Below are 14,060 nucleotides of genomic sequence, written 5' to 3'. Positions count from 1 at the left end.
GTTGTTAAGGTACCGCAGTCATAAGTTGAGTCACTATTTGATAAGATTTAATGTTACAACTGTTTTTATGACCATCCTTACGCAAGTCATTGTGATTATTAAGCAAAACATGTGGTCGTAAGTGCAAATCCGTTTTAACCAGTGGGCGGTTTTGCCATTGGCAAAAAGTGTTGCAAATGTGATGACATGACCATGGGCCATTGCAAGCCATCATAAATGCAAGTTTGGCTGCCAGGCACACAAAATGCAATCATCTGACGATGCGATAACTGAGTACATTATAATTTTGAATGGCTATTAAACTGGTTGTAAATCAGAGACGACCTACACCAGGAAAGGAACCTACACCTTGGAAAAAAATAAAGTATAATCCCCAAAAGGGATAAATCTGAAAGAGGTTCATAAGAATACAAACATTTAATTCTTTGTGTTTACAACTCTGTAGAATGAAGAAAAATAAAACAGCAAGACCTAGAATAATGATGAATTTTTTAATAAATCTAAAGGAAAGGTTTTTTAAAAAAATAAAAGATTGCCCTTTTTAATAAAGGACAGATATGGTTACTATAAATTTATAGCTACCTTTTCTAGCATCGGCTCCTCTGGATGTTTTTAATTCTAGTTAACATAATTCTTAATCAACCTGATTGTGGGTTGTTAAAACCATTGTCTTTCCTAACACAATTTTCCTTATCTCCCATTCAGCAGTGGAAGAAGCTTTTGATTGCTTTTTGGAACTGTCAGTCAATGATAGCCCGCCTCTGCCTTTTCATGTTTTTATAGGTATATAAAGACCACTGAGGCCAGAAGTGGCTTTATCGTTGGCTTTGAGGTATGTATGACTAACCTGAGTTGCTTTCCACCCCCACCCCCCGAAATGTGGTTTAAAGTTGGTGTTTCTGTTTTGTTTTTAAGTGACTCTGCAAAGCAAAACTAATAATTTAAGGGCGATCCGGAAGGGACCTCCGCATTGCGGCAATTGGAGCGAACACCCGCCTACCCTCCGCTATCAACAGTGTGTCATAAGGAGGTCGCCTTTGGGGCCGAATAGGAATTTTTTGCGGCCTCCCCTTTAGAGGCGGCCGTTTTTTCGCCTATTCCACACTGACGGTGCGGACTGGATTGGTTAGGGGGTGTGGCGCATTTAGTTATTTAGGAATTTCCGCCCCGTTAGTTTGGCTCTGCAGGTCCTTAGTTTGTTTTGAATTAAATATTCCAAGTTACGTATTTAAATTTATTTAAAATTATGCTAACTAATAAATGACCCTTAATTAATCCACAATATATGTCTCAGCGTCTTTACTCCGCCTCCGGGGGGCAATTATATATAAGACAGCCCTAAACATGTCTTTTTCAAAGCCTGCAGTGAAGAAAAAAGGTTGGTGATGAGCACGTGTCTTATTTGCACAAAGAATACAATTTGAAATGTCATTACACAACTAAACATGCTGAGGAGTATCAGATCCAGGGGCTTAAAGCACAGGTTTCAGGCTTCTTTAGAGGAAATGGAGTCAGAATATGGGGATGTGCTCTACTTCACCGAGGTACGTTGGCTCAGCAGGGGAAACATATTGAAGAGATTTTTTGAGTTGAGAGCGGAAGTGGAGAAAGATGGGATTGCTATTCCTGCGCCAAGTGATACAAAATGGCTTATGGACTTAGCTTTTTTTGTTGATATCAATACATGAGCTTACTGTACTGAACAAAAAGTTACAAGGCCAGGGGCAACTTGTCAGTGCTGCCTATGACAATGTGAGAGCATTCTCTACAAAACGTATGTTATGGAAAGCCCAGCTTTCTCAGACAAACATTTGCCATTTCCCAGCATGCAAGGCACTCATAGATGCAGGCACACCATTCAGTGGTGAGGAGTATGTGGATGTCATTTTGAAGCTACAGGAGGAATTTGATCACAGATTTGCAGACTTCACGACGCACAGAGCAACATTTCAAATTTTTGGGAACCCCTTCTCCTTTGATGTGCAGGATACCCCTCCTGTGCTTCAAATGGTGCTCATTGACCTGCAGTGCAACTCTGAACTCAAAGCCAAGTTCAGGGAGGTGAGTGGAAAAGCAGACAAGCTCGGGCAATTTTTGACAGAATTGCCCCCCCAGCTTCCCTGAGCTTTCCCGAATGTTCAAGTGGACCATGTGTCTTTTTGGGAGCACATACTTGTGCGAAAAGCTCTTCTCTACCTTGAACTTCAATAAATCCTGTTATGTTTGTACTTTTAAATAAAGGTAACCGCTGATTGGCTTAAGTCGCGGCCAAGGGAAACCTTGTTGCGAAAGTTTAAAAAAGAGGAACTAGCGTCTGTTTTCCCCGCGCAGATGCCCCATTTGCGTTTTATTCTAAAACCCTTTCACCTGCAGAAAGGAATTACTCTCATTTAGATAAGGAGGCATTAGCTTTAGTTGCAGGCGTTAAACGCTTCCATGGATATTTGTTTGGCCACCCTTTTACATTGATTACGGACCACAAGCCATTGTTAGGCATTTTAGCAGGAGATAAGCAGACCCCCACATTTCTGTCTCCGAGAATGACCCGTTGGACGATCTTTTTAGCTGCTTATAATTATGTACTTAAGCACAGGGAGGGGGAAGGAAATTGGGCACGCAGACGTGTTAAGTAGGTGTCCTCAGGCAGAATTAGTACACGACCCAGCCCCAGCGTCCAATGTATTGCTGATAGAAATGCAAGAAAACCCATTAATAACGGCAGCGGAAATAGCCAGAGAGACAGAAATAGACCCCTTGTTATCCCGAGTAAAACAATGGGTACTTAAAGGGTGGCCGGGGAAAATTCCAAAAGAGACATGTCAGGTATTCAAGAACAGACAAACTGAATTAAGTGTATTAAGAGATTGCATATTGTGGGGTGACAGGGTGGTAATTCCTAAACAGCTGCAGAAGAAAGCATTGAAATTGTTACACCAGGATCACCCAGGCATGGTAAAGATGAAAGCCTGGCCAGGAGCCACCTTTGGTGGCCAGGTTTAGATCAGGACATAGAAACCTGGGTAGCCACATGTCACCCATGCCAACAAACTCGCCCAGACCCACCAAAGACCAAACCAACGGAGTGGGAGACACCAAAGGGACCATGGTCCCGAATACACATAGACTTCGCAGGACCTCTAGCGGGACAATCATTCCTCATTGTGGTCGATGCATACTCCAAGCGGCTGGAGATTGTCTTAATGACCTCAACTACAACAGCAGCTACAATAAAGGGGCTGCGGAGACTTTTCTTAACACATGGACTGCCGGATGTGCTCGTCTCAGACAACGGTCCACAACTAACCTCCAGGCAAATGGAGGTCTTCCTGGCCGAAAGAGGGATCCGACATGCATTAATATCTCCCCATTTCCCGGCCGCTAGTGGCCGGTTTGAACGCATGGTGAGGTTCACAAAAGAAGCCCTGCACCGGTCAGCACCTGGAGAATGGCAACAGCAGCTGGACGAATTCCTATTAGTCCAGGACATCACCCCACAACTAACCTCCAGGCAAATGGAGGTCTTCCTGGCCGAAAGAGGGATCTGACATGCATTAATATCTCCCCATTTCCCGGCCGCTAGTGGCCGGTTTGAACGCATGTTGAGGTTCACAAAAGAAGCCCTGTATCGGTCAGCACCTGGAGAATGGCAACAGCAGCTGGGCGAATTCCTATTAGTCCAGGACATCACCCCGTCGGCTAGCACAAACAAAAGTCCAGTTCTCATGGGGAGGAAACTCCGTTCCCAGCTGGACAGAATTCACCCAGAGTATTCCGAAAGGAAAGATAAGCATACAACGGAACCAGAACGGACTTTTAAAATGGGTGACCCAGTCTATGCAAAAGACTTTGACTCAAATCTCCACTGGAGAGAGGGGACAATTGAATCCAAAACCGGCCCCAAATCATAAACGATCCAACCAGCCAATGGGAAAATCTGGCGCAGACACATAGACCAAATCAGAAAACGACATCCAAGTGAGTTAACACAAAGTAACAATGACATTTTTCCCGTAGATCAAACGCATGGGAATTACCAAAACCAACCAGACTACTCAGCGCATCCTCTTCTGGCATCCAGCGGCGGCTGCCCTGGAACCCTGGCGGCTGGCGTTGGAAAGGCCACTTCTACGTCCATAGGGCAAGACAATCTTTACCAGGACGGAGCAGCACAGGAGCCAGTCGACCAGGAGGACAACTCCCTGCAAACTGAACTGTGCAGGTCTGGGCGAGTCGGCAAGCCACCAATCAGGCTACAAGACTACGTCACACATCTAAATGATTGACAGTTTGTTCAAGCTATGGGGGGAAGGGTGTTATGTTTGTACTTTTAAATAAAGGTAACCGCTGATTGGCTTAAGTCGTGGCCAAGGGAAACCTTGGCGCAAAAGTTTAAAAAAGAGGAACTCACGGCTGTTTTCCCCGCGCCAGCAAGGTATATAAGGCGCAGCTTTAGCCGGTAGCCAGCAGTCACTTCCTACCTGCGAGCTGGTCACTTCAACTGTTCCTGATTGCCAATAAAGAGCTGTTAACCTTCCTCGGCCACCAGCTTCTGATTTAACAAATCCAAGTACAGGTCCAGACTTACTGATGAGCATCTCCAAGCCCTATGGAGGATCTCAACTGCTTCCTCCCTTAAACCAAATGTGGCTTGGCTATGCAAGAGTAAGAGCTGCCAGATCTCTAGCAGCAAGAAGTAGGGAGAAGAAGCCACGTTCAAAACAGTTCATGTTCAATGTTCCATTCATGTTCAGAAAGTTAAATGTTAAAGAACTATTAATACAGACATTTGAATCTCAATAATACTAATTACATTTCTCTAGTCAGCAACTACAGTATATGTGGTTTCTTCAGTCTTCTATATCTGCTGTATTATTATTATTATTGTTGTTGTTGTTATTATTATCATTTTCATTTTTTTTATTTATTACTGATTTATTTTTATTTTTCTTATGAATTTGTTAATTTATTTTTATTTTTAAACATAAAATAAGATGAAAAAATAAAGACATTTGATAACATTGGAATGTTTTTGTAAGAGCTTTTTTGGGGGAAAACCTGATGTGACCCAGCCTCACCCAGACTCTACCTCCAGCGGCCCCCAAGGTAAATTGAGTTTGAGACCCCTGGTTTAAAACAATGCCTTGAGGTAGGACCAAATGTCTATACATCTATAATAATTTAAAACAAATATTAACCTAGAACTTTCAGATAAATAAGAATAAGATGGAGCAGCCACATCTATGTTAAACCCCTAATGAAATGTATGGTCTTTTAAGCCCATCAAATTTTCAGAGAAACTGATTTTTAAAAGATTTTGACTTCTAAGCCCATATAATATGAAAAATCAAAATTAAGTTAAGAAAGTCCATAACTTTGTATTGAGAATCTGGATTTGCATGTCCAGCTGGTCTAACTAATCTAGCATCATGTGATGCTGCAGGTGAAACTTGAAAAATTAGAATATCCATGTATATGCCACGTATATGATATAGACCAGTCTAAATAAATAAAATTTGCTCCCAAATGGAAATATCCGGTGTAATAATTCCTTCCTGTTGCCTTGCTTTGTTTTGCCTTGGTATTTTATCGCCATCATAAACCTACTCATAGTTAATTATGGGCTTTTGTGTTTGTGTGTCTCTCTTCACTGCAAAAAGTGTACAAACCAGAGGTGGGTTTCTCCCAGTTCGTACTGGTTCACAAGAACCGGTAGCCACCCGCTGGTGCCGTCATGATAATGTCACAAAACCGGATTGGTCAGTGCCGGTCCATGGGCACCACCATCTTTAAAAATAAAAAAAATTCCCACCACATTTTAAAAATGTTTTTCCTCCTGAGCATGTGCAGAAGCCAAGTTCCTGTACTGTGCATATGGAGGCCACATATTTTTTTTTTGGCTTTGGGGTTTTTTGGGGGGAGGGGATTTTTTTCTTACTGTGCATGTGTGCCCACAAAGAACTGGCCCTCCCACGAAGCGCACCCATGCGAACCAGCAGCGAGGGAAGTTGGAACCTACCCCTGATGCAAACCATTGAAAACACTGGCTGTCTCATCCTGGGGGGAATTACAGGAGGACAAACAGCATGGACCACATCTCAACATCTCTCATCTCAGGCCTGATTTGGAGGCCTTGTGTTGGGAAAGGCCATTTCCTATTACCCACAAATTCAGTGAATGCTGATTGGCTCTTATAACCATCAATCAATAACACAGGGGTCCTCCTTCCTGTTTATATTCTTGGAGGGAAGAGAAGTTGGAAATTTGGGAGCTGGGAGTGGATGGACAGATGGGAGGGAAAGCCTGGAATCTTAGCCCTAGGAAAGCTTCTATGAGTTATAGAGGTGGTTCTCAACCTATGACCAGAATTGAACCCAAACTTTCAGCTGTTAAGTGAGACATTTGTTAAGTGAGTTTTGCCCCATTTTACTATCTTTTTTTTTTGCCATTGTTGTTAACTGTAGGTGATAAGTTAGGGGCTTGAGCAAGTTTGCTAGCTCAAGAGCTACATTGAAATGCTTCTTGTCAAAAGTTGGAGGTATTGAGTCTGCCACAGGAACAGTGAACTGCTTCTGAATGTTATCAATGAACAGCTGAGGAGCTGGAATAAGGGCCACTGCCTGGACTTGTTCAGCAATATATGGAATGGAAGTAGAAGCTTTGTTTCCAGTTCCTGTGATAGGAGGCGTGGCCAGGCCAGAAGCAGTCGTAGCCTTCTGGAGAAGTGATTTAAATAAGGCTGGTGGAAAAAGGCCTGCAGGAGTAGGCTGCTCTATTGGTAAAGCTTCATCAGCAGAGAGGGCCTCATCCTGACACTCTGCCTCTTCCATTGCTGAGGCTTGGCTCTCATTACCTGAGGTATCTGAATAATTATGATCCTCTAATCCTCCAAAGATTTGTGTTGCAAAGAAGGCTGGTTCAGCAGAGGCTGGGCCTGGTTTTGTGGGTGACTAGAGCAAGCTCCGGTAATCACCATGTAGAGTGGAAAAACAGCCATTTGCTGAAAAGCAGCCATACACTGTTATATAATATTGGGCAATAATATTTTGAATGTTGTTAGGATCCAATATTGGTGGCTGGGCTGTTTGGACAGTCCTTGGTTGTTGCCCTACCTGAATGCCAGGCCCTTCGTTCTCTCCCCAGGATGGTGATCCCAACCAAATGGACTCCAGGGCTCTCCCCTATTGTGGAGTCCATTAAGGAAATGGTAAGGCCACTGGTAAGACCCCCTCCCTACTATAATGGCAGACATCCTGCCAAGAAATTATGGCAATAGATATAATATTTGCATTCTCATTTCAGGAGCCACAAGATGGAGAAAGCAGCCAGTGTTCAGGGTAGGTAAAAAAACGTGCAGAGGGGAGGCGTCTCTACTTCTGCTGCTGCTGCTTGTGTCATAGGACAGGTGACACAGGGCAGTCCCACTGGCAGGCCAAACCCCTTGGCAGGCCAGTGGACATATGCCAATTTGGGGGGGGGGGTCATTTATGGGGCTTGAGGAATGGAATATCCAAAGCTGAAAGAGATTTAAGTATTTTCTCTCACTGGAGGAATTTTAAAAGGTGAGGTGGATGCTTTAAACATCTGCAAAGCTTGAAGTTCCAATTTGTTCCTTTAATCCTCTGTCCAATAGTAACCTTCCCCCCCCCCCCCCCCCACACACACAAATATGCACTACAACTACTTTGGTCATGTTAGAAGATCACTAGCAATGCCCTCTGAGGTTCCCAGGCCAAAATGAGCCTTGTTTATTAATGCTAATGCGAAAGGCTACAGCAATTATATAATGAAGAAAAAATGCCCAGCTGATTGTGCACTGGTTCTTTTTTATTTTGTCTGTTGGGGGAAAATATTTTCTTTTTTTTAAAGAAAACTATTACATTTCAATAAGAGATCATATATAAAGAAAGAAAAAGTATTACAGAAGCATAGAATGACTAGGAAAGAATGGTTCAGAAAAAAGTCAAAATAATGCAGAATAACAAGAAAAAACAGAGTAATTTCTGACTTTCAGTAACTTTGAACAGTCACAAAATGAATAGTTATAGGTCAAGGGCTACCTATACTTCCTGAATAAACTTGATGGAAGTTCCTTAAGAGATTTTTCTGAATAATTGAAGATAGCAATAGCTATTACTACCCTCAGAATTTTGCCCCGCAAAAAACTAGGTCCTCATTTTACCAGCTTCGCAAGCAGCCGTCAGAAATAGCCTGCAGTTCTAGATTCTAACCACTGTGCCGCTGTGGCTCTTATGATAAGAGTAGGGAATGTATAGCTCTGGCCTTTGAGCCAAAACTGTAGTTATGAGGCCAAACGCAAAACACTAGGCTTGAGTGCATGATTTTTTTCTTTCCCTTTTCCTTTTTTTTTTTTGCTTTTTTGTAGCTAAAATATACCAAGGAGGAATTGGACTACAAAGTTCACAGAGGTCACGAAAAAATGTACCAAATGTGGAAGGAATGGTACAAAGGAGAACCTAAGCAGGATCAGAGCAATGGAGCCAATCAGACAGAGGTATCTCAGCATGAGAATGATTCATCTTTTGAAGATATTAAAAAAATAGGGAATGGCCATTGCTCAGTGAAGATTCTGCCTTGACCATGGTTTGTGGTTAGGCATACTGGGTAAACCTAGACAATTATGATTTATTTGGTAATTATTATTCATTATTAAATAGATTAAATCAAGGATGGCGAACCTATGGCACACGTGGTGGCATGCGAAGCCATTTCTGACGGCACGTGAGGCATTGCCCTCTGTCAGCTCGGGCCTGCTGGTCCGCTGATATTTATAGTTTAGTTATAGTTTATACTTTATCAGATTTGTCTGCCACCCCCTCCGAAGACTCGAGGCGGCTCACAGCATAACAGTAGTACAATACATTACAAATCCAATAATAAAAATTAAATCAATTTAAGCAAGTATTAATAACATAATAAAATCCCTAACTATGCAATCACACACATTCAACCTACTCTATCATACAGTAAGGCCAAAAACATAATTAAAAAGAGGGGGAAAGGTGGTAATTATGCCCACACCTGGCGACAAAAGTGGGTCTTCAACATTTTATGGAAGGCGAGGAGAGTGAGGGCTGGTTGAATCTCTAGAGGGAGTTGATTCCAGAGGGCCGGGGCCACCACAGAGAAGGCTCTGCCCCTGGGTCCTGCCAGCCGACATTGTTTGGTCGACGGGACCTGGAGAAGGCCACCTCTGTGGGACCTAATTGGCCGCTGGGATTCGTGCCTTCTTTATGGCCGTTTTTGCTCTCCCCAGAGTTCAGGAAAGCCTCCTGAAGCCATTTTGCTCCAGCAAAAACTGGAACAAAGCCTCCTGGCCTGTTTTTTTGCCATCTCCAGGCTTCAGGAGGCTTTTCTGAACCCTGGGCAAGGGCAAAAAAAGGCCCTAAAAGCTTATTGGAAGTCCGGAGGCTTCAGTGAGGCCTGTCCGCATATGTGGAAGGGCAGCGCAGGGGGGGTTGTGTGCATGCGGTGGGGGAGAGCATTGCATTACAGATGTGGGTACACACACACGCCCTATCACCCGCAAGCGCATCCTTTTGGCACCCGGATCAAAAACGTTTCGCCAACACTGGACTAAATCTTTATCCCCAGTGGCTGACGCAAATTGGATGTTGCAACATTATTAAACAAACTATATATTTATGCAAAAATTATTCCCAGAACCAGAAGAGAGTTGGTGTGTTTCTCAGGATATATGAAAAGGCTGAGATGAAGAGCTGGGTCTAAGATCCTTTATAGAACATACACAACATACAGAAAATTGTTTGAGGAAGAAAAGAGGGAGGAGATTTGAATTCTGCCACCTGGCATGTACTGCATGGCTGAAATCAAGGGAACAGCAATCAACAATGGTGTCTCCATGCATAAACAAGAATATTCAGTTGCCCTATGTCCGTCTGTCAATCTCTCTCCCCACCCCCTCCCTCCCTTCAGATAATCCCATAGATCAGGGGTAGGCAAAGTTGGCTCTTCTATGACATGTAGACTTCAACTCCCAGAATGCCTGAGCTAGCATGATTGGCTCAGGAATTCTGGGAGTTGAAGTCCATAAGTCATAGAAGAGCCAACTTTGCCTACCCCTGCCATAGATGAACACCTATGATGTTCAATTAACAGATCTTTTTGTTCATTTTTTTCATAACAGATGGAATCCCATTCTCTAGCCACATCTTACACTGTTGCACAGAAGATGCAGGAGGTCTGCCAGAATGTCTTAACCAACCTGCAGAGCCTTCCTGAACATCTTCAACAAAAAGTCCAACAGGCTCAGTGTGATTTAACAGAGCTACAAGCTGTCCTCTCTACTGCCACATCCTTCCAGGATCTTCCCAGTGGCTTCATGAAAGAGACCACAGAGAAAATTAACAAGGCCAGGAAGGCTCTGTTTGAAGTCATGGAATATATAGCTAAATACACTTGTCAGCCATGGGTAGAGGGACCCTATTGTCCTGCTGAATATTCAGCAGAGGAATCCATAAAACACAATAACGTATATTAGTTCTTTACTCTTAATAATTTATGAAACAAATAACATATATCAATTCTTCCTATTAATAATATTGAGAACTGGGGTCTTCCGATGCATTCCTTGGACAAGACTTAGGTGGCTGGGCTCTTAGAAAATGAGAGAAATTAGTAAATGGATTGACCTTTTAAAAGTAATTATTAGCCACTTCCATATTATGCATGATTCTTTTAATATTATATAGTTGTAAGTGTACTTTATGTTGACTACTAGCCAAATACTCAACTGTATAACTTAAGAATTTTAATTACTATAGAGATCGAAGTTTTTAATAAGTGAGAGGCAATTGTACATTTGTTTACACAAATAAAATTGCAATTAAACAGCTGTGATGTGGCAATGTGTAAGTGGCTTGAAATAGCGGGTTCTAGTATTTGATCTGGTTCTTGAAGGTTGCAATTTATTATATTCCATTTTAGAGGTTAGATAGGTTGTTTGATTCATTCTTGCAGGCAACTTCAAAAGAAGTCTCTCACAAGGATCAGTTTCTCTGCACGTATGCAGCTCTATCAAAAACCTAACTGCCCAAAAATAGTTTAATTCCTTTTTATAAAGGTTCACTGATGTTAGACTTGCCTCCTGCTGCGCCCAATCTCAGAATTACTAGACATAGCTTATTAAACATACTAATATTTATTTATTCTTTGTCCAATATACAATACATATGAAATAGAATAGACATTAAGTAATATAAATAAAGATAGAAAGTAAGAAAGAAGAGAAGTAGAAGGAATGGAGAGAAAATATATGATATATGAGATAAGGAAAGACAATTGGACAGGGGACGATAGGCACATCAGTGCACTTATGTATGCCCCTTACTGGCCTCTTAGGAACCTGGAGAGGTCAATCGTGGAGAGTCTTAGGGAGAAATGTTGGGGGCTGGGGGCTGACACCACTGAGTCCGGCAATGAGTTCCACGCTTCGACAACTCGATTGTTAAAGTCATATTTTTTACAGTCAAGTTTGGAGCGGTTAATATTAAGTTTGAATCTGTTGTGTGCTCTTGTGTTGTTGCTGTTGAAGCTGAAGTAGTCGTTGACCGGAAGGACGTTGCAGCATATGATCTTGTGGGCAATATTTAAATCGTGTTTTAGGTGCCGCAGTTCTAAGCTTTCAAGATCCAGGATAGTTAGTCTATTTTCGTAGGGTATTCTGTTTCGAGTGGAGGAGTGAAGGGCTCTTCTGGTGAAATACCTTTGGACGTTTTAGAGAGTGTTGATGTCTGAGATGTGGTGTGGGTTCCAGACAGATGAGCTGTATTCGAGAATGGGTCTGGCATAGGTTTTGTAGGCTCTAGTCAGTAGTGAGAGATTGCCAGAGCAGAAGCTACGTAGGATCAGGTTAACAACTCTGGAAGCCTTTTCGGCGATATTGTTGCAGTGGGCTTTAGCACTTAGGTCATTTGTTATTAGTATTCCAGGGTCTTTTACTGAGTGTGGGTTGGCTGAGAGAATTTGTTTATTCAGTTCATATATGTGGTTTGGATTCTTTTTGCCGATGTGGAGGGTAGAGCATTTGTTGGTTGATATTTGAAGTTGCCAGGTGTTAGACCAATCTGAGACAAAGTCGAGGTCTTTTTGGAGAGTGAGTGTGTTGTCAGTGGTGTTGAAAAGTTTCACATCGTCGGCAAAAAGCACACAGTTGCTTGCGATATTATCGCAGAGGTCATTGATGTACAGGATGAAAAGAGTAATAGAAATAAAAGTTCAGAAAGGACCAAACAGAAGGAGAGAAGAATTGGGTTCTTGCTCAAGTCTTTCATCAAAATAGTGCAGTGATAGAGGTTTTTGTGAAAGAGGTAGGTGAGGAGGATTTAGAGGGGGTTTTCAGGGACAAGGAGGAAATGAATGGCTAAAGAGGTCAGAAAGAACAATTAACAGAAAATCAAAGGGTGGAACTACAACAGAATCAATGTGGCTGCTGCATTGAGGAGAGATATGCTTAGTAAATTACAGATAACCATTAGGTTTTAACTCTAGGTGTCAGCCTTCCAAAACCCAATTTCCATAAAAAACCAAGAGCAGCTGTGAGCCATTCTGATCATCGCATGATGCATTTTCTATCTGCTTACAAAGATTTAAAGCCACAAAACCAACAATTAAATCAGTAAAGACTTGGATTGAAGAGGCAAAATTGAAGCTACAGGCTTGCTTTGACTGCACAGACTAGAATATTTTTCACCTTCCCAGAAGAGCCGGGTAGCTGTCGGCCGGTCAAGAGGCGCAAACGGAGGTGGGAAATCCCAATAGGGGATTCCAGGGGTGGAGCTTTGACATCACGGAGACGTCTTTCCTGGGCGGCCGAAACGGGGACTCCAGGAATGATGTCTCCGTGATGTCAAACCTCCACCCCTGGAATCCCCTATTGGGATTCCCCACCTCCGTTTGCACCTCCTGACTGGCCGACAGCTCCCCGGCTCTTCTGGGAAGGTGACAGCTGGCTAGTGGTGCTTCTTGGCATTCTCCTGAACCTGAACCCGAACTTTTGCCGAACCTTTGGAAAAGTTCGGGTTTGGGTTCAGCATACCGAATTTCGCAAAGTTTGGTACGAACCCGAACTTTGCGATTTCGGTTCGCCCAACACTAATTATGGCCATTAACTCACAGAGCTTGTTGCTCAAGCTTCGAGCATTCGTGCACATTACCCTAAGAACATTATTATCATTATTAGTTTTCCCCTTATCATCAACAACTACATCTATTTTATTTACAACTCTCTTTTCATAAACTTCAAGCAACTGATTTATCATCATTGATCGGGAACAGAAATCATCCACATCAGTTACATCTCTGTCCCCTTTACCTAGTTTAAATGCCTGTCCAAAAAAGTTCTGAACTCCTCACTGAGCACCTGGGTCCCTCTGTATGAACCTAGAACTTTCAATTAGTAAGAATAAGATGGAGCAGCCAAATCTACGTTAAACCCCTAATGAAATGTATGGTCTTTAAATGTATGGTCTTTTAAGCCCATCAAATTTTCACAGAAACTGGTTTTGAAAAGATTTTGACTACTAAGCCCAGATAATATGAAAAATCAAAATTAAGTTAAGAAAGCCGATAACTTTGTATTGAGAATCTAGATTTGCATGTCCAGCTGGTCTAACTCTAATCTAGTATCATGTGATGCTACAGGTGAAACTTAAAAAATTAGAATGTCCATGTATATGCCATGTATATGATATAGACCAGTCTAAATAAATAAATAAATAAATGTATATGACACAGAGCAGGCTAAATAAATAACATTTGCTCCCAAATAGAAATATCCGGTGTAACCATTTCTTCCTGTTGCCTTGCCTTGTTTTGCCTTGGTATTTTATCGCCAACTGGGTTTCTCCCACTTCGGACTAGTTCACAAGAACCGGTAGCCACTCGCTGGTGCCATTACAATAATGTCACAAAACCGGATTGGTCAGTGCTGGTCCGTGGGCTATAAAGATGGTTCTCGACTTATGACCAGGATTGATCCCAAACTTTCAGCTCTTAAGTGAGACATTTGTTAAGTGAGTTTT

General features: G+C 42.4%; 1 protein-coding gene across 1 annotated transcript in view; it reads left to right on the top strand.

Annotated features, from left to right (window-relative positions):
- Positions 1–10,874, top strand: part of LOC139158857 (perilipin-2-like) — a 29,819-nt gene extending 18,945 nt beyond the window's left edge. Inside the window, exons 5-7 of the mRNA XM_070736197.1 lie at positions 7,300–7,334; positions 8,384–8,512; positions 10,166–10,874. Coding sequence (XP_070592298.1) covers positions 7,300–7,301 — 2 coding nt within the window. The 3' untranslated portion in view covers positions 7,302–7,334; positions 8,384–8,512; positions 10,166–10,874. The remainder of the gene's footprint in view (positions 1–7,299; positions 7,335–8,383; positions 8,513–10,165) is intronic.
- The last annotated feature ends 3,186 nt before the right edge of the window (positions 10,875–14,060 follow it).

This window comes from Erythrolamprus reginae, chromosome 2 (assembly GCF_031021105.1).
Source record: "Erythrolamprus reginae isolate rEryReg1 chromosome 2, rEryReg1.hap1, whole genome shotgun sequence".
Classification (NCBI taxonomy): domain Eukaryota; kingdom Metazoa; phylum Chordata; class Lepidosauria; order Squamata; family Dipsadidae; genus Erythrolamprus; species Erythrolamprus reginae.
The sequence above is the reverse complement of the archived record's forward strand: the minus strand, read 5'-3'. Positions and strand labels throughout refer to the sequence as shown.